The following is a 22,887-nucleotide window of genomic DNA, read 5'->3' on the forward strand; positions in this document are numbered from 1 at the left end:
TGAAACACGCAGTTTTAAAATGAAAGCCGAGAACGGTTTTGCTAAATGCGTAGTTGGTCTGTTTTCTGGCTTGTTCTGAGCGTTATCTGGACCCAGGCTGGAAAAGAAATGAAAACACAGGAATTCAGCTGTCTCAGATGAGGGGTTCAGATGTGAGGGTGGTTTCCCAGGAGGCCTGGGTGTGCAGAGTGTCAGGGGACAGGGGGAGGTGCTTGCAGGCTGCCATCCTATGAAGACCTAGACGACCCCCTGCGGACCCCCAGCCAGGGGATGTTGGGCTCGGAGAGGCTGGGAGGGGCCATTACGCTCTCGCAGTCATTGCCGAGGGAGCAGTGGCACAAGTTAAAGGGACTGGACAGGTAAGAGGTCTTCTGTGGCCCAGGCCCAGGATTCTCAGGGTAAGAAACCAAACCTGCCCAGTCAGGGTTCAAACCCACAGCTTCTGACACCTCCAGTGTGTCCACTGGGACCAAACAATAAATTCACCTGGGCCAAATGCCGTGTGTGGGCAGGATACCTGTGTCAGCCCTTTGTTTACTGTCCTCCTTCTTTTTCTTCCACACAAGGTTAAGGACCTTGTCGGCGACCAATTCACTCTGCACCTACTGTGTGCCAAACTTGGGTGTGCCGCTGCTGTCTCCCCAGTGCCCAGCAGCTCCTAGGGTTTAGGAGGGCTGGCAAGTCATTTGGACAGATGGATGAACTGTTTCATACAGCTAGAGGGAAAGCGCCTTGGCCATCCCAGAATTTCTCACCTCCGTGGTGGGTGGCATTGTGTTGAAAATGCAGGTTCATTCCAGCACCATGAGTGTTTACATGCTGGGGGGCAGATGTCTGGCCTGGACAGATGTTCCTTTGACAGAAGGGTAAAGTCAGGGGCTGGCTTGGGACCCTGGTGTGGTTTGATTGTCCCCTGGTTTTAAATCATTCACCTCCCCCCTCAGCACAGTCTGTGGTGGGCTTATCCAGGCTGTGTCCTGCCCACAGCCCACCTTAATGTGACCTTGATCTGACTCCAACTTTGACTCGACCCCAGACCCTCCCAGTAGCCCTTCTCACTCCACCCTCAGCTCCTGCAGAAATCTCTTAAATCCTTCCTTCACCCAGTCCTGCTTTACTATGGCCTTTATTCAAATAGATGTGTTTTAAAGTTAGGAACAAAAGATCATTAATCTTTACTATGTAAGGGAACCAAGGCACACAGTTTGCTAGGCTCAGCAGCTGATCAGGAAAAGAATGGTCTCTCCATGTAGCCTAGGGGTGTCCTCCAGTGGGGGTTACTGAGGTCAGGGACTCGATGGTCAAGACAACCATGGGTTTGGGCCCCCAATCCAACTCTGGCTGCAGGCAAACTCATGAGCAAGTTACCTGATCCCGCCCTCTAGAAACTGGGAAATTAGACCCTCTCTCATAGAAGTCTTGAGATGATTAGGTGAAGTAATGCCTATAAATTCCTCCGTCTCGAGTAAGCACTCAGTGAACGCTAGCCAAAACCATCATCACTGCTCAGCTGCAAAACTGTATTAATGATAAACATCAGCCAGCTGTTGGACCCCAGCACTTTATGTGTTATCCATCATTTCTTAAGACACCACATGTGCGTGCACATACACACACACACACACACACACTCACACACTCTTTTAATGCAGTGTGTTACTACATAATTTAAATAACCCATACTGGTATTTTCCAGGTAATGAAGGTTTGGGGGAAGGCCCTAGTGTATGCTAACTTTCCCCTTTGTCAGAACAAGTTTATATAACGTATATATTTCAGAGTAAATTAAAACAACAGAGTAATCTCTAGTGGTTCATTTCTAACCTTGTGCGTGTTTCTGAGCTCTATATTTGTGGACTTCAGATGTTATTATCAGCAGGCCAGGGGTAGGACTTGGGGGAGCAAAGGGGATTATTAACATCCCTCAGACCCCAGGTCGGGTTACAGCTCGGCGCATGGCTGGAAGCTTCACAGATGTGTAGAGCCACGGTGGCTCATTATAAGCCGGGCTGGAGAGGTGGTGGGAGTTCGAGTAATGAAGTTACACTTGACGTGGGTGCATGTGGCAGGCTGGGTCCTGCCAGCACCTCTGCCTGCTATCCTGTGTTTGGATCTAAATACCACTGAAGGAAGGAGCCTGGTGAAACACAAGTACATAATTTCCAAGAGGAATTCCTTACGGCCTTAAGAGCAGAAATTAGCACCGCAGAGGTAATGAGTGTGCTCTGGCGCATACCAAGCACGTAGCTCCCTCGTGCTTTCCCTTCCACGACTCCTGATCTGCTTCCTGGGAAGGGAGCACTCCCTGGCCACTTGAAGAGAGCTTTACGCTAAATCTTCAGAGCAGGGAGGGAAAAACTTTCAGCTGCACCTGCCCAGTGAGTTGTTAAGGAGGACAAAGGGTGACCTAAGAGCTAACCATTCTCAGAGAGCCAGGCAGAAACTAGACACGGGCCCCAGGAGATGATTCTTATAGCATGTGCAGTGGTTCTCCTGCACCACCACCCACTGGGGTCTTGTCGACTGACAGAGTACTGGGCCCACCCCCAGACTTGGTGGTCCAGTTACCACACAGAGAGCCACTGACATGTGATAACAAAAGTGACTTGAAAATTTTAACTCAAGAAGTATGATGAGAACAACCAAGGTTGGTGAATTGTGTCCCATGACTTGAATTTGACAGCAGATGCAAAAATCCTCTAGGAGAAAGAGTGTGCGGCTAATCTGGATAGTCAATTATCTCATCTTCTGAGGCCTGGAGGAATGGAAGACCCAGAGCCCAGACCGCTGAGGGGAGAGGTCAGCTGGGACCAGAGACCCGCCCCAGTTGGATGCAGGCTGGACCCTCAAGGACGCCTTGCTCTCCAGAGGCTCTCATGACTAGAGATGGACATGGGGGTCCGGCAACTGGTCACCCAAGTTTATGGACAAAGCATTTACCACTTGCTCTTCTTTCAGAAGATGAAGGATGTTATGAAAGTGTCTACCATTCTGACTTTAACTCTTACAAACCAGGAAGAAGGAGTCATTGGGACGATGGCGACCAAAACCTGGGATGCAGTGATTGACCATATCACTCTGCAGTTTGCCATAGTCTGGAGAGGCAACTCTGGACAAAGTTCAGCACAGACACCTCTGCATTTAGAAAACAGAATAAATAAAAGTCACGGTAGAGCTAGTTCTGATCCCGTAGCCAAAGAAGGTCAGTACAGCTCAGTGGGTAGGGGAAGTTCTGGAAGATGTGATTCAGATGCTATAATCATGGATAGAACCAACAAGACGTAAGAGAGGAGACAGACGCAGGACACCCTGGATGAGCAAGACGTAAAGGCCTGAGAACAGCAGAGAAAGGGGAAGGTGGCAAGGGCGGGTAGGAAACAGCTTGGAACCTCTGCAGACAGCTCAGGCCAGGCAGGCGGAGGCCTGTAAGCTGAGCCTTACTTACAAAGTGTCTACAAAGATAGATTTTTGTTGTTTATTAATTTAACCTTCAAAGCAAGAAAAACTGGGAAGATATGCCCAGTAAGGCCAAAAGGCTGCTCCAACCCACTGCTGCTTTTCAACAAAGAGAATGGAATTAAAACTGGGCCAGATAGAAGAAAGTATACAGAGCATGGCGGCCAGGAACAGTATGGAGAAGGTGGAGCCTGAGCCCCCCGGGAAGCAGCGCGTGTCCAAGTTCAAGAACCAGGGTCAGCTGCTGGGTTCCCATCCCAGCTTCACAGTTGCCTCTGGGGAGCCTCAGCCAGGCCACTCAGCCTCTGTAAAACAGGGGACACAGATAGCACCCACCTCATAAGGCTGTCATGAGAATTATATGAGTTAATAGAAATAAATTGCTTAGAACAGTTCTTGGCACATAGTAAGTGCTAAATATGTCATTTTTATGATCACTGTCATCATCATGATTTTTTAGAGGGATCCAAAACCCTATTCCAGGAGGAAATCCAATCCAAGATGCTACAGAACTCTACAGATGTTATCTCTAAGGCTCTGCTGACTGGTTCTCTGAAATTGTGGCTGATAAGAGCAGAATCAGAAGTCCGAGGGTGGATTTCAGTTTCCCAAATGGATAAATGGGCGAGTTCAAGGAATGCAGCCTCAGCCTGCTGTCAACCCCTGGCACAACTGGAGGACAAATCAATGATTTAGACAGATGGTCTGCATGCATCTTAGGAAAGAAGGCTGTGTGCATGCCCCGAATGAGGGAGGATTTAATGAGAATGCTCAGTGCCTCTCAGTGTTATTGAGGTGGAGGGACAGGTCAGCAGAGGTATAATGCTAAAGATAAAGCAGGAAAACTGAAGGTGGATGGCCCATCACCATGGAGCTACAGCTAGATCCAGGTCTCCTTGATCCATATCCAGGGAGGTCCCTGGTAGTTTTGTCTGCAGTGCTGCCTGTGGAGTTGGTCAGCCTCCTGTCACGTGACTCTTCTGGACAGGAATCCGTGGTGGAGACTGCCATGAGATTAGTAAGCTCCACGGAAATTTGTGGCTGTTATGTGATAGGGCTCCTCCCAGAACCAGGGCACCTCCTCTGCTCTCCCTTGCTACCATCCCCCACCCCCAGCTTGTGGTTCCAGTGAGTGCTACACAGACTCCTGGCTCTCAGTGATCATAAGAGTTTGAGTTGTATTATTACAAGACAGCAGACCAGGAAGGAGAATGTGCACTGTGGTTTTTATATCTAGTAAAAGTTTCCTTCAAGTATCAAGGCGGTAGAAAGATAGCTTTGAATATGCAAAAGTTTAGGGGACTGTACCCGTGAGCCCTTCTTGAGGAATCTACCAGACCAGGACCTAGCAAACTTTTCCATGAAAGGAATCAGCTCTGCAAGCCATGTGATCTCCGGCATAACTATTCAACTCTCTCATTGTAGCACAAAAGCAGCCATAGCCAATACATAAACAAATGGGCAGAGCTGTGTTCCAATAAAACTTTATTTACAAAAACAAGTGTCAAGGGGTTTGACCCTCACACTATAGTTTACCAGCCCCTGATGATAGGATCCTCTTCACCTAACCAAGAGATGATGGGGGACACTTTGGTAAAAGGGCTTATGGTGAGCATTTTAATCTGTTTAATTTTAGAGCTAAGACTAGAGCAAAGATGGAAACAGAAGTATTTAACAATGAAGGTATAATAGTAATGGGGGAGGGTATACCTCAAGTGGTAGAGCTCATGCTTAGCATACACCAGGTCCTAGGTTCAATCTCCATTACCTCCTCTAAAAATAAATAAGAAACCTAATTACCTCCCCTCTAAAAGCAAGAAAACAAAAACAAAACCCAAGGTATCACAGTAATGAATATTTATGCCCCAAATAGCACAGCAAATACCTATGTAAAAACTAAACCACAGGAGACGCAAAGAAACATAGATAGAAATTTATTGGGAATAGAAGACATTAACACATCACTCTCAATATAAGACAGATCAAGTGGTGAGTAAATTTAAAAAAAACAAAGGATGTAAAAGATCTAAACAACACAATCAATCAGAAAAGTCACGTACACTGAACACTACACCCTGATAATAGAGAACACACCTTTTTCTCAAATGCGCTAAGAAGACATCAGCAGGTTCCAGGAAGCAGAAATCGTACAAGCAATACCCTCTGATCACAAAGCAAAGTTGGAAATTAACAAAAATGCTTTAAAAGTGCAAAAGTCCCCCCTACCTGGAAATAAAAATATACAGGATATATCACGTTTGGCAGGAACTCAAAAGTGGGGATTCCTGGGGGTGTCCATTGACATTAAACTCAGCCTGAGCATTTAAAGCTGGTTCTTCATTCACTCACTTAAGAGATTTAACTGAGCACGTACTATGTATAGACGTCGTGTCCAGTTGAGGCTAACCTGATGAAGAGGCTCCTCTCAGCCTTTCAGAGCTTCCTTCGGGTGGGGGAGACTGAGAGGGAAACAAGATAGCTTAGTGCTGTGAGAAGAGCTCAGGCCTTGGGCACAGGACAGATGCCTGGCTGGGATTTGTATGGATGTGTTGAGGTACCAGGAAGCAGTAGGTACGCCGCATCACAACAGGACTGGGCGGAGTGGGTGGGGAGAGCCCACCTCACCTCTCATTGGTTGTGTGACCCTGAGCAGGTTACTTTACGGAACTCTCCCTTTCCTCATCTCACTGGGAATCAAATGAAGGCTAACGGACGTTAACATCCAGCATGTACAAGTTTCCAGTCAGTGTATTCTTATTGCTTACTGACTTGAAGCTGGTCAGGTTATAACTGGAGAGTGTAATTTTCAGGTTGTATGTTAATTAAACATTGACTGGCTGGGTATGTCTAAAGCAGGAGGTGTGGGGGTCAAGGGTGAGTGGTCTAGGTACTGCTACCTCATGAAGAACAACTGAAGGGCTGTGTATGTTGACGAAAAAGAAGACTAAAGAGAGACCTAGAAGGGGTTCAGAGACTTACTTGCCCCAGTGCCTTTGCACATGTTAACCATCATCGTCTAGAGAACAAGCATACTAACTCTGGTGCTCCAACAAGCTCTTGGGACAGACATCCCGGTGATAGTGTAACGAGTTCCCCGTCGTGCACAGATCTGAGCAGGCCCTGCTGGTCTTCTGAATGCATCATTCATCGCCTTGGAATCGGGACTTCAATTTCTACCCTTTGGAAATCAACCAGAATATAGACAAAATTGGCAACTGCCCAAATGTCCACCAGTATGCACCAGTTAAGTAATTTGGCTCTATCTGTACCATGGAGTGTTATGTAAGCATTACAAAATCACTCCTGAGAAAAGATTTTTGATCACAGAGGAATTGTTTCTGCTATCAAGAGTGAAATAAACAAAATCTAAAATGATTTGTTTATAGCATGACATCGTTAAAGAAAATACATTGCAGAAAAAACTAAGCACACGTAGGGTCTTTGGCTCTCTTGCTTTACATTTTTATATACCTTCCAGATTTTCTACCATGCGCATGAGTTATATTTATAATATCTACTAAGTAAAAAATGCGGCTCTACAAGATGCCTAAAATGAGTGAAAGTGTAGACAGGAACCCCCTGGAGACCAGCACAAAGCTCATTTTAGGAAGCTCCAGATCACTTCTCAATTTTCTTCATTGACAACCATGGAATTAAGGTAAACTCAAAAAAACATTTGTTGGGTCCTTAATAAGCAGGAGGCTCTGTGCTAGGAGATTTCTTTGAGAAGAGCCAGGGGTAAGGCAAGTGCTTGGAGAAGGTTCATTCTCAGCAAAATGTGACCAGACTTTTGAGGGCGAAGGGAGAGGGGTCTGGACGCTGAGTGAGCCCACGTTGTTCATCAAGGAATGGGACATTCTCTACAACATTCTAAGTAAAATTTCCTTTTGTTCACCTCAAAGTAAAGATCGAACACTTGAAGGAGGAAGACGATGTCACAGAACTCAGCCCAACAAGACTCGATGTAGCGGTCTCTTCTTTCTGTGTGGTTCTCAGTGGCAGGGTGGGGGGCGGCCAGTCTCGTGTGCCCCTGTTGGTGGGAAATCCTTCAGACCCAGTTAGACAGAAACACCTTTGCTGAACAGATGCTTAGGAACCCATTTTTATAAATCAAGGAGAAGCAGCAGTGTTCTAGAGAAAATAGATCATTCTGACACGATACTTGCTGAATAAAAATCTCAGAAGCACGCAGGGAGATTTAATGCCACAGACCTAATAAAGCCAGAAACAAAATGAATCTCTTTCCTTTCTGCTCGGAGGGCTCAGGCACACGGGTTCTGTAGCTCATTAGCTATTAAAATTATTAACAAATTATTATTTTCAATTGAAAGTGGTTATGGGATTCATTATTTCTACTCATGCCAAGACTCTCTGCAGTCTGCTCAGAACATGAATTATCCAGAGCAGTCCAAAGTTTCTAAATAGTTTTGGACCAGGTTCACTGACTTTGGCCCAGCAAGCCACTCAGGGCTGAGTGGCTGAAGGAATCCGCTACATAATTTATTGAGAACTTAATTGAGACTAATTATTGTCTCCCATTCCCTCGCCTGAAAAACATCTGCCCGGCATCTGCTGTGACTCCATTTGGTTGGGATGCTCGAATCTTTCTGTGAAGTGAAATAAAGGGCATGGATATTTTATTGTGGATTTATCCCACTGTAACTTTTTATAGGAAACTGCTGGTTGTTTTATTAGCCAGCAGCGTTAAATACACAGTGTCTCTCCAATGTGCCGGAGCCAAGGTTTAGGGTGTACTCAGAACACGCTGCCTTAGAGAGATCCGCCCCTGAGGAGGAGGTGGGCAGGTCTGGGAAAGATGTGGTGAGGTCAGTGTACTTGGGGGTGGGGGGTGGGGATGGCAGGGAGGTACAGATCCAGGACTGTTCTATGATGTGCCATCCAGAAGGGGACACAGGGTAACAACAGGTGGATCGTATCTGACCGATCGCTGGCATAGCCATGTGAGACATGAATGAGTAGGAGCCATTCACCCCATTTCACAGATGGAAAAACTGAAGTTGGGGGAAGTTGAACAGCCAAGGTCATCAAAGACTTAGCCAGTGAACCCAAACTAAAACGGAATCCTTGCCTCCTAGGAGGCTCCCAGCCGTGGCAAGGTGAGGATATTCTCGGGGGAAACAGTAACCTTGACACAGTTTGGGGACCTTATAAGTGCCAGAGGCAGAAGAAGGCACATTCAGGACCCTCAGAGGAGCTCCTGGAGGGGCAGGCACTGGAGACTGGCCAACCGAGAGAAGTGCAGAGGCTGTGCGGCTGAGCGGTGGTGTCCTTGTCCCTAAGTCAGAGACTGTCATACTGTCTGGAGAGGGTGGAACACATGAGGCCAACCAAGGCCAGGGGGTAAGGCTGGTCCCCCTACCTTGATCTATCGTAATTCTTTTTCCCTTAGTCCAGAATCTTATTTGTGTATGCTTGCATGTATTACTGAAAACATCAGCAGTCCTTGACAGAATGATGGAGGAGCGTGGGCTGAAGGAATGACTAAATTATCAGACTAGACCTTGAGTGCCAGGCCCAGGATGTGAAAGACAGTAGGCACTAGGGAGCCACTGAAGGTTTTGGAGTGAGGAAGTCTTATGACTGAAGCTGTGGCAGAGGTGTACAGATTACTTGGAAAGGCAAAGAGATCCCATGGCAAGAGGCCAGTTAGGAGGCTGTTATAATACCCCACGCAAGGGTGGCCATGGAAAATGGGGAAGGAGGCAGATTTGAGATCCCTCCTGGGGTCAGCTCGGTGGCACTTAGCCTCTGCTTAGACGTGGCTCAGGGGGCAGTCTGAGCTGCCCTCTAACCCTGCATGGGTGGTCTCTGGAAAAGGAGGGATCGCCACTCTTTGGCAGCGGGGTAAAGAGGAATGATTTGTGATCATGCCCACCTAGAACCAGATGTGGTGGGGACACCCTGCTGTCCTGTGGGCTGTCAGTCACACAGGCCTGGAGTTCCCAAGGTGGAGAGTCCATCAGGGGGCCTCTGCATCAAAGTCCCTATGGAAATTGTGGCATAAGTAAGCTCTGGAAAAAGGACAGAAAGGAAAGGGGGGCCGTGGGAACAAGGGAGCCCGAGGGGAGGAAGAGGCCCCAAGAAGTAGAAGGCAGGTGACAAGAGCTCCCAGCATCCGAGAAGTCAAGGAGGACCTGGCAAAACTCAGGTAGAGTGGTTGCCAGTGTCAAAGGTGTCAGAGCCATCATCTGCACGAAGGATTATGCTCATCAAAGACCCTGTGTCGTTTCAGTTAGAGCGGGAAGGAGGGCACCGTAGGATGCCAGCCACCGAGCAGGATTTGTGTCCCACATGGCTCTGGCCTGGTTGTCTGTTAGCCCTGGGGAAAAAATTCCCCAGGGCTAACAGTGGACACAATCCTTTACAAGCCATACCGGCAGGGCCCACTTCTAATGCAACAGCGTATCGTGAGGCACCAGGGAGCTGAAACAGACCAACAAAGAGTCACCGTGGAGGTTGCTATGCAGGCGCCCGGCTGGCTCCTGTCTGCTCCGGGAGAGTTGGGAAGCGCCTTTGGCAGGAGGGGTGCAGGGAGCAAATGTGAGGCTTGCAATTAAAGGTAGTCGTGGGTGGGGAAGCGGGCAGAGCTGTAAATTCCCTTGCTCGTAAAGCCGCGTGCCAGGACCCTTGCAGGGCGAGCTGGGAGCCCGAGTCAGCCAGCTCTTCAGGCTGGTCGTGTTGGAGCCCTGCCTCTGCCCCTCTGCACACAACGGCCTTTCCCCTCTGTACCCCTTCCAGAAGACGCCGAACTGGCTCACTCCAACTCTGGAGAACTCCCCCTAGGAACATTTGCAGAGAGTCTTGTGAAATTCTGAGCAGTTTCCTAGCCAAAGTGAGGCAGCGGCAGGGGTGGAATGTCGGGGAGGTCTGCTTGCATGTTTTCACGTTGAATAATTTTGTGGGGCTGGGCAGCTGGGACAGCTGGCCAGGGACTCCTGCTGGCGTTACCTCTGGGCATTTTATACAGCCCACTCGGTTCAGGACTTTGGTGTTGGTTTCGGACTGCTGCCTTGGGAAAACCATGTCACATTATGAATCTGGGAGAGTCTTTTTTTCCTAATGTTCTTAGGACAAAGTTCTCGGGACTAACCAATTCAGCCAACCAAAAGACAAGTTAGTGTGCGTGTAACTGGAGCGTGGGGACCGTGCATTGATGGAGGACCCATGTGGCAAGCAGATGGTACCGAGTGGCCTCTTCAGGTGAGAGCTAGAGGGAAACACACATCCAGCCACTCGGGTTCAGGTTCAGAACCGCCGTGGCTGCCTCCCTGGAAAATTAAAGTGAGAAGTCCTAGACCAGAGGCCACGGAGCCGAATTCCACAGCAGACATGGCTTGGCCCGCACAGGCGTCTGAAGGTTTTAGAGCTCACTTCCAACATTTTTAAAATCAGGAGATTGCAAGAAAACTCTGAATTTTCAACTTTCCTTTTAAAAAGGCAAGAAGGGGCAATACTTGACCCACATGGCAACAGCAGGCTGGAGCCTGGCGGCTGCCCCGGGGTCAGGCATAGTATTCGTTCTCTGCTGACCACAGTCACCGCCGCTCTCTGCAGTCAAGGTCAGTGAGTACATACTGACCAGGCTCTGGTTTGTGTAAGCATTATTCTTAAAAATTTTTCATATGGCCAGAAAAGTACTGAGATTAACTCATAAACACCTGTCTGCACCTCCCGATTTTAACATTTTCGTGATTGCCTTATTTGCTTCATATCTTTTAAGTTTTAATATATTACAAATACATTCAAAGTCCTCCTTGGCCCCTCCGATTGCTGTTCGTCTCCCCTCCCCCATTAGTGTGTATACTTCCCACCTTAATTTTCTGACCTTTTTTTGGAGGGGGAGGGAACAGGACAGGGAGGACATAATATGGTTTATTATTTATTTTTAAATGGAAGTACTGGGGATTGAAGCCAGGACCTCAGACATGCTAAGCATGTGCTCTACCACTGAGCTATACCCTCCCCCCGAACTTTTACTATATATGCATATATCCACAAGCAGGAGAGTATTGTTTGGCGCATTTAAACAGGCTGTTAGTGTATATATATTCATCTTGCCTTTGGGATCTATCCACGTTGCTGCTGTGGCTCTGGTACATCCATTTTCTTGGCTCTCTATGATTTTGTCTTACATCTATAGTCGTTGGCCATTGATGGACATTCAAGTTGTTTGCCAGTTGGGGTTTATATAAACAGTCATGCAGTGAACATCCTCGTCCAGTCTCCTTGGGCACGTGTGCAAGAAGTTGCATCCCTGGAAGTGCAATTACACGGTCATAGGGTCTGCCCACCTCGCGCTTTCCTCCGAGGTTCACCCAGAGTTCCCGTGTCACCAGTGCTGTGGGAGCTCCCGTTGCTCTAGTCGTGAACAAATCTGGTTTAGTCAGACTTTCTAGTGTTGCCGTCTGGTGGGCAGGAAATGGTGCCTCATTGTCTGATTTTTTTTTTTAATTCCCCTGTGCTGTAGTGAAGCTGAGTGTTTTCCTGTGTGAGGAGGATATTTATGTTTCTTCTGTGACTGACCCTCCTGTTCTTTGTCCATTATCCTATTGGGCTACTTAGTTTTCACTAATTGATTTATGACAATTCTTTGTACATCTTGGATTATAAGTATTTCTCCTTATTTGAGGCCTCGCTTTTCACCAGGGGGTCTTTGAGTAGAAGCTTTTATCTTTAATTTAGTTGACTTGGTTAACTTTCAATTTAGGAATTGCATTTCTTTTGTCTTATTTGACAATTCCTTCCTGACCTTGACAACTATAGATATATTTTCCTATGTGTTCTTCCAGAATTTTTAAGGTTTGGCTTTTCTTGTATTAAAGACTTTAACCCATCCAGAATGTCTTTTCCTGTATAGTAAGAGTTGAGACAATGAATTTGTTTCTTTCATATGATAACCTGTTGCTTCTGCATTATGTAATGACTAGTTCATCCTTTTCCCAGTGATTGATAAGGTTGTATTTATGATAAGCAAGATAATAAAACATACCATGCTTTCTGACCACAAGAAAATTACACTGGAAATAAGCAGTAAAAAGATATTGAGCCACCTTTCTCTATATTTTTGGGAACCAAAAAACATACTTATATATAACTCTTGGGTTTAAGAGGAAATGACATTGGAAATTATAAAATATTCAGAACTAGCACTTAACATTTCTTCTTTTCTTTTCTTTTCTTTTCTCTCTATTTTTTGGAAGCTGTGGATTATGTTTCTATTCTTTTGATGGTTACCCTTAAATGTGACCCATATACCTTAACTATAAGGGTTCCGGTAAAGTCCAAGTACTCAGAATCACTAGCCTTTTCCTAAACAACACAGTGACCTTGGTATATGTGACCCCTTGAACAGCCCCTACTGCTTCCTGTAATAATTTGGAGATTTGGTGCTACTGTTTTGAAAAAACAAAAACAGTTCTGGTATGACAAAAAATTACATCAATTAGATGAGACAGACAAAATTTCTAAGAAAACGAACTTCTGTAGCCGACTCAAAAAAAAGGGTAACCTGAACAGACACATAGCAAATAAAGAGATTGTATTATATGGCTTTACTGATGGATTTTACGAAACATCTAAGGAAGAATTAATATCAATTTTTCACAACCTCTTCCAAAAACTAGAAGAGAAAGCACTTTGCAGCTCATTCTGTGAGGCCAATATTACCCTGAAAACAAAACCAAAGACACCACAAGAAAATAAAACTATGTATCAATATTTCTTATGACTAGAGACACAAAAATCCTCAACAAAATATTTGTTAATTGAATCCAGCAATATAAAAGGGATTATAATACCATGAGCAAGTGGAAACTTATGCCAAGAATGCAAGGTCCATTTATCATTCGAAAATTAATCAATTTAATATATCACATCAATAGAATAAAAGACAGTACTGCATTATACACACACACACACACACACACAAAGCATTTGACAAAACTCAGCACTATTTCATGATCAAAACATTCAACAAACTAGCAATAGAGGGGAAGTTTCTTAGCCTTATAAAGGGCATCTACAGAAGAAACACAGCTACCATCACAATGGTGAAAGGCTGAATACTTCTCCCTGAAGAAAGTTTGTAAGACAAAAATGTGTTTTCACCACATATATTCAACATTGTACTTGTGGTTCTAGCCAGAGCAGTTAGGCAAGAAAATGAAATAAAAGGCATCTAGATTAGAAAAGTAAAACTGTATCTATTTGCCGATGACATGTTCTTCCATATAGAAAATCACAGAGAATTCAGTGAAAAGCTACTAGAACTAATATAAGTGCTGAAAAACAAAATTCAGCTGAGAAAATTCAAAGATCTGATGGGCTTTCTTCAATGATTCATGAATCAGGCAGCACCCCATCTAGCAATTAGAAAGGTGCTCCAAGGGGTTGTGCAAAATGGAAGAGTTTTATAGGCAGAGGGAGGGTGAGGCAAGAAGGTATTAACGAAAGAGAAGAAAAGATTGCTTCAGGCCAGGCCATCTTCTTTTGCAGGGAAGGGAAGGGCTTTATCATGCAGATTACCTCACTAGTGTTGGTCTGGAAATTTCAGATTGACCGTTTTAGTTTTAAAGGTTACATTTCTGGGAGGGATTGAAACTGCAATTAAGTCTTGGTTTGCTGTCTTGGGGTGCAAATGACTCCATTTTGGGCTTGTTATTTTTAATACATAAGTTGAGCGGGGTTACGGGATATAAGATTGATAAACAAAAATCAATTCTTTTTCTATGAATAGCTTAAAAAGGAAACTAAGAAAACAGTTCCATTTACAGTAGCATTCAAAACAATAAAGTACTTAGCAGTAAATTTAAAAGAAGTACAAAACTTACACATTGAAACTGACAAAACATTATTGAATGAAGTTAACGTATACATCCCATGTTCATGGATTGGAAGACTTAATATTGTTAAGATGCCAATACTCCACAAATTGGTGCACTGGTAAAACATAATCCCTATCAAATTTCTAGCTGTCTTTATTGCACAAATAGACAAGCTGATCCTAAAATTCACATGGAATTTCAAAGGACCCCTAATAGTAAACCCAGTCTTTAAAAATAAGAACCGAGTTGAAAGAATAAATATAGTGTATCCATACCATCGAATATTATTTGATAAAAAGGAATGAAGTAGTGATACATGCTACAGCATGGATGAACCTTGGAAATGTTATGCTGTGTGAGAGAAGCCAGGCACGAAGAACCACGTGTGATATGATCCCATTTATATGAAATGTCCAGAAGAGGCAAATCTCTAGAGACGAAACGTAGATTAGTAATCGCCTAAAGCTGAGAGGGATGAGGTGGGGGGAGCGTTTTGGAAGATGACAGCTAAGAGGTCTGGAGTTTCTTTTTGGGATAATGAAAATACTCTAAAATTGATGGTGATAGTGGTTTCACAGCTCCGAATGTATCGAATTGTACTCTTTACATGGATGAATTGTATGTGAATTATGTCTCGATGGAACTGTTAAAATGATTCTCCCACTTACTAGTTAGTGTGTGACCTTGGGCAAGCCACTTAACCTCTCAGGGCCTCAGTGCCTTTCCCGGTAGAATGGCTTTCCTTGGGATTGTTACAGGGATTAAAGAAGTTGAATCGTGTTAAGTTCCGCTAACACTGCCTGGTACACAGGGAGAAAGAAAGTTAGCTGGTGCGGTATCTAGAGAAACCATTCTGAAAACATTTTCCCATTTTTTAGCAAAGGGTTGGCATCTTCCTTTCCTTCCTTCCTTCCTTTCTTTTCCTTTCCTCAGCAAATGAGAACTAACCACAATGACTCAAGAACCTTTTCAGGGAAACGTGGGAAGTTCTCCGATCCTAACCAGTTACCCGTCCGAATTTTCAGGGCTGGATTAATTAATATCCTCCAGCCAAGAGCTCACATGCACAGATCAATATATTCACTCCTCATTCACTCCGAGTTCTCATTTCCTCCTATTAAAAAAACAGATATGTGCATAATACTGCTTTTCAGGGAAATGTGTAGAAGAACGCATAATTCTCACATTTTAAAAGGAGAAAGGCTGAGTTGAAACTTAATGTGCAGCTTTAAAGCGTCACTCTGGTTCCCCTGGGAGCACATCACAGCCCAGCTTGCTAAGTCCCTGTGGTACCTCCTCACCCCTCTCCTTTCACAGACATCTGTTCCATAAAAGCAGCCACGGATCTTTAGAGACTATAAATGGCACATGTTACAGGCGTGTTTTGATTGTTCTCATAACAGAGTTACCGGCTCCAATCTGCCTTGAGCTATGAGAGTGACTGGTGGATAGGAGAGTCTGACGCTGCGCGGTCCTCCATGGTGTTTTTGGGAAGAGGCCTGGGAGGTCCGGCTCTGGGCCAGGCGGCCTCTGGCACGTCTCCTCCCCCCGGGCCTGCCACACATGTGGTGACCACAGCCCAGGTGCCCTGGGAAAGGCCTGGTCATCCACAGGAAAGCAGGGCAGGGGAGCATTCTCTTGGCCGGATGCTCACAGCCCAGTGGACGTCAGCCGTGCACCAGGGAGAGAGGAAACAGACTCATTTCCCTGAGGGCTCCTCTGAGTACATCTCTCCGTGGCCTCTACCCGTCCTAAGTGTGTTGTCCAGTCCTCACAATTGTGTGCACTGTTCTTGCCTATGGGTGAGGGCAGGAACAGCTCAGAGGAGGTAAAGAACTCACACCAAGTTATAGGACTCAGTACTCAGAGGTTTTTCATCTTTCTCTCATCCCAATCATGCAGATTTGTTGAAAATTAGAAAAGAATTAAGATAAATTTGTTTTGGTTCTGAATGCCCACACAGACTGCCTATTCCAGAGGGCTTTGAGGAACAACAACTTCTCTGAATAAAACGGATGTCAAGACTGAGACTCAGAGTTACAGCAGTAAGAGCTGAGATTTATCAAGCCCTTAAGGAGCCAGGCCTGGGTGGACTGTGTTGCAGAGATCCTGCTGGCCAATCCTCCAGCACGCCTGTGAGATGAGAGCTGGTACCATCATTTTTCAGAGAAGGAGACTGAGGCTTGAGTATTGACTTGTCCAGGGTCACACGGATGGCGAGTCCGTGGAGGGAAGACTCAAGTCCAGGCCTGTCAAGACCCCAGGGTCCTGAATGTAAGTTTCTGAGGCTTTGAGAATGTCTGACTCCAGTAAGTGGGTACCTTTCACTCTTAGAGCATCTGGATGATGTTGATCAGGTGTTCCCTAAGCAGGGCATAACTATATAAATTAAAAAATGAAGTCCCTGGTTTGGAGCACAGAGGACCCACCCACTTAATAACCAGTGGGCCTTGGCCCAGCCTTGCTTTGTCTCCACGTCGGTTTCTCCATCCGTGAAGCAAGCCCAGCAGGCCTTGAGACGCCTTCCGCTGGGAGTTCTGGTGGGTGTGAAAGCAAGATGGCGGTGGGAGAGGACTGGGTACCAACGGGAGGGGTGACCCGTGCCCCCGTGGGAGACACAGGAAACGTGAGCCTGTTCTTTCAGACCTTCTCTTGGCAGAGGATGAATGAGAACTGAGCGCTTCGATCCGTCTGACTTTCCAAATCAGACCACTGACTCTGCTTGGGCTAGGAGTGGACGGGGTCACTCTCAGGCCAGACTCTCTGTCAACGTGCCCTGACCTACTGGCCCGGGCTCAGTCACCAGACCCCACAGGGTGACAGCAGCTGAGCCCTGGCGGAGGCCAAGCCTTCTCCTCACATGTGCTGTCCACTGCCAGGTCCCTGGCCTTCCTCCACACCCAGCCTCCAGCATCTGGGACACGGCACAGGTCCCTGACAAATGACCTTTCCACGAGGCACTGCCAGTGGCAGGGGTGGCCTTTCTAGACAGACGGGTCCATGAGAGAACCCTCCCGGTCTGTTCTGGGGCCGCTGCTTCCAGCCCTAAGCCGTTCTCAGCATTTCCTCCTCACCCAGATGTCCCCTCACTCCTGCTTCCTTCCCACGTGCAGCCCACTTGACCAGAGGCTCCCAAGTCATGAGACATTTTGCTGACCTCTAGGTCTAGTTTCCAAAGCTTGGATGTCACCCCAAGACTGAAGGTCTGTCTGCACAGCCTGCTCTGTAGGCATCAAACCCAGTCTGTTAAGGGGCGCCCACAAGGTCTCTCTCCATCACCCTCTTTCAGCTCTGCATTTAACAGTGCCACACCCCTTCCCTCGTCCTCTCCCAGGTCAGCGACACCTCCTTGTGGCCAAATCCAGGGGATGTGCTTCAGGCCTCATCCATCCCAACCCTCCCCTGGCATCACCTGCACCGCCCTCCTGCCCTCCCGCCCTCCCTAGCCTTGCTAGTCACGTCTTCTCCAGCTCCTTCAGAGCCTCTTGGTTCCAACCCCAGGTGCTTACATCCCCCCGTCTCGGCGCCTGGCCCTCTGCTCTCCTGTGGAAACTCCCTGGTGAGTTGTTCTTACCCTTGCTCTCCACCAGGACCTTATTACCTATGACTTTCACCCCCATGTCTCCAACTAGACCGCGCCCTTGAACACCAGAACTGCACCTGCGGACCCTTCCCAGCACCGCTTGGCTGCCCAGTGGCCATCTCAATGTGACCCTCTCAAAGCGGCACCCACTCTTATGCCCCAAGTCTGAATCCTCTCCTGTATTCTCTGTCACAGTGGAGGCACCACCAGCATCCTCTGGTCTAGTCAGAATCCTGAGCTTGATTCTTGCCTCCTTTCTCTCCTTGACCCCACACACCCACAGCCTTGTCAACTCTTCCCTTTAATGGTCTTACGTCAGTGCCTGTTTTCCATTTCTCCGCCACCACCTTGGTCATCATAGTGGCCCAGGGCGCATGATTACTGAAGACACCCGTGGCAACCTCCCTCCCTACCTCCCCAACGTGCCCCCCTAGGATTGGCCATCCCAAACTCACAGTTGCTCCTTGACATTTCACAGTCAGAAATGAATTCTGTCAGAGCACTGAGCCCTGCGTCTTTGGTTGGTCAACTTCACTTTGACCTTCAGGACCCAACTCAAGCTCCATTTCCTCCACAGCACTTATCACATAGTGAGGAAACTGTCTGCTTGTATGTTTCTCTGTCCCCCCAGGACACACACTTGCCTGAGCTTGGTGACGGTGGGGACACTGAGCTGAGTGCCCCAGCCCTTGGTTCAGGACTTGGCGTGAAGTTGATACCCACGTATGTGGGGGACAGATACGCTGAGGTTGGACAAAGTAACCACCCCAGTAGCCATTCTCTCTTTAACCTGCTCTGTGGCTTCCTGGAGCTTCTGGGCTATTTCCCATCCTTTCTGTGCTATGCTATTTCACATGGAGCCTATTTGACACAAGAAAGAAAAACAGCTCTAGCAGAGGTGCGGTGTGGTTGCTTAAAAAAGCAAACAAACAAAAAAAAAAACCCAAACAAACAAAACAGAAATAGTGCAGAGTTGGGCAGCATTCAGGAAAACAGAGTCTCTATTTAAGGAGAAAATCATCACATTCTCTCTGCCACTTTCAAGACCACACCTGGGCCATTGTGTCCATGACAAATCAATCCATTTTAAGAACAATAGTGACTGATTAGAGAATCAGGGTGGATCGGGAACCTGCAGATTCTTTTGCTCAAGAGAAGAGAAAACTTAAAAGGGGAAAGGTAGGGCTATCTTCAAATATTTAAGAGGGCATTCGTGTTACTCTGAAGACCAAAATGAGGAGAAATGGGTAGAAGTTGGTTCGATTCTTTTGGTGGTGTTTAAGCAGTTGTCAGGTACTGAAGTGGGACCAAGACTGGATGCCGTCTGGGAATTCTCCACTTCCTCTCAAGGAGACAGAACGTTAAGGACAAATAACTGTTAAGTTATGCGGCTTATGTGTACCAGGCACTGGCCTGAGCAGTTTGCAGGCAATGTGTTATTTGTGTTGCTGAAAAATTAGCCTGTGCACCCCGAAAATCGAATTCGAACTCAGAGGCAGAGTTTTGGGAGCAAAGAAGAGAGCCGTGTGATGGCTTTGCCCGGCAAAGGGGAGTCACAGCGGGCTCATGCCTTGGAAACTGTGAATCCACCTGGGGATTGGGGCTTGGTGATTATATAGGCAAACGGGATGGAGCATATCCGTGATAATGAACAACAGTCTTTCTCAAAAGCTTATCTTGTGTCACAGGAACTTCTGATGGTCCATTAAGCAGGCGTCATCTGGTCTGATTCCTCTGGTGTCATGGGGGCTCTTGGAGGATCTGGCCGTTCCTTCAGGGTTATCGTTCCATGAACTCCTTTCTGGAAAGTAGCTTCTGGGTTTTGGATACGAGTTACTTAGGGTAGGGAGTAAATTACAGGGTTGGGGTTGCTAAGCACGTAATCATTTGAGCAAGTGAAACAATAGCAGTAGCATGGGAAAAAGCAGGAGAGTCAGCCAGAAAGAACTCCGAGAAAGCAAGTTAATCACAGTAAACTCTGTAAGCTGTCTCAGCATCAGGAAAGCCATTTGGTGTTTCCTTCGCTTGTCCTCACACCCCGAGGCCGGCACTGTGTCTCCATCCTCGCTGCATAAGAAGAACAGCTTCACTGAGTTAGTCCCTGGGCCGTGAGGAACAGAGTGATGAGCTCTGCCAAGGAGACTGGAAATGCGTTCTAGTTGAAGTGGCCTGACCTTGGCCTAAGGGAAGAGGAGGAACCGGGTGGGCCTGGAGGGAGGGATCTGGGTAGCTCCCTCTTCTTGACCTTTAGTCCAACACCCTCACCACCCTCAGCTGGTCCAAGCCACCCTCATCTCCCTCCTGGACCACCACAGTAGCCCCTTCCCCACTCTCCCTGAAGCCGCCCCTACCCGCTGTAGACTGACATCCACGCACAGCCAGGGTGGTCCTCCTCTCTCCAGACTCTCCAGGATCACATCTTATTCAAGCAAGAGCCACAGCAGCCAGCCTGGCCCTGCGGAATCTCACCCTACTACCTCTCATGTCCCTCCCCCTCCCCAGCCACGGTGGACACCCTGTTGCCCCTCGGCCCCTGCCAGCACACCCTCCGCCCGGGCCTTTGCACCTGCTGTGGCCTCAGCCTGTGGGTCTTCTCCCAGAGAGCACGGGGCTCATTCCACACTTCCTTCCAGCACTGCCCAAATGTCAGCTTATACTGGGGCCACCCTGGCTGCCTTGAGTAAACAGTGCCTCCTCCCTGGTCTGCCCTGTGCTGCTGTCCTTTTCTCTAGAGCACTTATTAGGGTGTGTCATGTTCTCTATGCAGACATAACGTGTGACACGTTATACACACTCTATTCTGTTGCATTCTGTTGTCTGTGGTGCCTCAGTTTGCTGTCTGTCCCCATTAGAATAGTAAGACGCAGAGGGCAGGGCTTTGTTTCATTCGCTGCCTCATCCCCAGAACCTAGAACAGTGCCTGACATGTGGGACACGCTGGGCAGGGATGGGCGAAGGAGCACGTAAGCTGGACCTGGGCGTGGAGAGATTGGGACCACCCAGTGTCCCTTCCTGCCAGTGGGAAGACACCTCAGATGTTTCCAAACAGTGGGATGGCCTCATCAGATCTGGTTGCAGGTTGGATTTGGGACTTTTCTGGTGATGTAAGAACTGAGCGGTTGTCAGAGCTGACCATGGAGACGGCGCTGTGTTGTCAGGTGGTGATTCCTGGGAGCTGGGAGTATTTGTGTCTTGTCCAGGGACCAAAGCAACAGAGCATCTCTAAAAGGGCACTCAAAGCTCCATTTCCGTCCTGAGAAATCGTGATTCCCAAACCGCCTAGCCTCTTTCCAACACCCTACGGCTGACAGAGGCCCGGCAGAATTGGGATCATTAGAATATTAGGCAGGTGGGTGAAGTTTTAGCTGAGCACTTTCAGACCGATGGCCCCCACAGCTTACTCTTCCCACAGCCCACAAGCTGCCTCCTTGAGTGACCGCCGCCCCTCAGGAGGGCCCTCGACCCTTTGGAAAGCGGGGGGTGCCTGGTCCTGGTGTGTTCAAGCTGGGACTGGGGTGTCCTTGGTCGAGGGCTGTACCAGTCAGCTTTTGCTGCAGTGACAAACAACCCCAGTATCTCCGTGGCGCACAGCAGAGTCATGCTATGTCAGAGCTCAGCTGTTGGAGCATCCCTCGTGTCACCTGGGTCACCTGTTTTCAGGGCAGAGGGCAAGAAACGGAAAGAGTGAGAGATAAACCACATATTCTCACTCAAAGCTTCTGCTGGGATGTGGCCAGGTTCCTGTCCACTCACACCCCTTGAAGCAAAGCATGTCACAAGACAGCAGGAGGGACACATAGGAACAATGACCCAGTCTACCTTGAGTGGCAGAGGGGAGGGGAGTGTGTAGAAAGATTTCTATATTGAGTGGGTCATTGAACCATTCAACTCAGATTGCTCCGATCCTCTGCTCCGATATCCTGAATTATTTCCAAAGGAGATTGCAAAGCGGAGTCTGTCTCTCCCACTCCCGCGATTCTGCGATCTGTCCGGGAGCCCCTTTGTTCTCTTACTCCCTTTCCTCTTTGCGGGCAGGTGGGTGGCCGGCCCGTGGAGCCCCTGCTCAGCGACCTGTGAGAAGGGCATCCAGCATCGGGAAGTGACCTGCGTGTACCAGCTGCAGAACGGCACCCACGTCGCCACTCGGCCCCTCTACTGCCCGGTCCCCCGGCCATCACCCGTGCAGAGCTGCGAAGGCCAGGACTGCCTGTCCATCTGGGAGGCATCTGAGTGGTCACAGGTGGGTGCCTGGGCTGTCACTAGTGCTGAAGCCGCCACCACCACCAGGGCCTTGGGGCCTTGCCCACAGGGACCCCAAAATGATACCGTTCCATGGTGTCTGTGACACATCCTCATGGGTCATAGTCCTTGCCAGCACCCAGAGCAGCTCAGAGCTGTTCTAGCTCACATATTCCCAAATTCCATCTGAGATATCAACATGACCAAAAAAAAAAAAGGACAGTGTGTTTTTGATGATGTGTATACCACAGTGCTGTTTGATCGCATTTCCTGTGAAAATTCTCATGTAAATATAGATGGATGGATGGATGGATGGATGGATGGATGGATGGGCAGATAGGAGATAGGTAGGTAGGTAGGGAGGGAGGCAAATAGATGCCTTTTCTTTGCCTTTGGGCATTTTTGGGACCGTAGGGTGGTCAGTCAGGAAGGTGGTCTCAAAGGCTTCCCTTCAGCTCCCTGGCGGTCTTTGGTGATTGCAGGAGGCAGGCGGCAGCTGGGAGGGACAGCTTCAGGTGTGTGAGTCGGAGATCCAAATCTCATGCCATAAAACATTTTGGAAAGAGGTCAATGAAGCCTTATGTTTTAACTTTGAAGACTGGTCCTGGAACTGTTTTATCTTTCGTAATATCATCCTTCCAGGCTTTGCCCTGAGTCTGCGTTAATGATTTTGATTGTTTGGCTATAAAACAAAAAAATAGTTGAATAAAGGGCAGTCTTCCCTCAGGTCCTCCCTCAGACGTGTTCTAGGAAAGGCAGAAAGGC

General features: G+C 47.6%; 1 protein-coding gene across 1 annotated transcript in view; it reads left to right on the plus strand.

Moving 5' to 3' along the window:
* The window catches only part of ADAMTS17 (ADAM metallopeptidase with thrombospondin type 1 motif 17), a 302,517-nt gene that overhangs the window by 258,628 nt on the left and 21,002 nt on the right, over positions 1–22,887 (plus strand). The window contains exon 20 of the mRNA XM_064480528.1: positions 21,919–22,123. Within this exon, the coding sequence (XP_064336598.1) occupies positions 21,919–22,123 (205 nt within the window). The remainder of the gene's footprint in view (positions 1–21,918; positions 22,124–22,887) is intronic.

This window comes from Camelus dromedarius, chromosome 29 (assembly GCF_036321535.1).
Source record: "Camelus dromedarius isolate mCamDro1 chromosome 29, mCamDro1.pat, whole genome shotgun sequence".
Taxonomy (NCBI): domain Eukaryota; kingdom Metazoa; phylum Chordata; class Mammalia; order Artiodactyla; family Camelidae; genus Camelus; species Camelus dromedarius.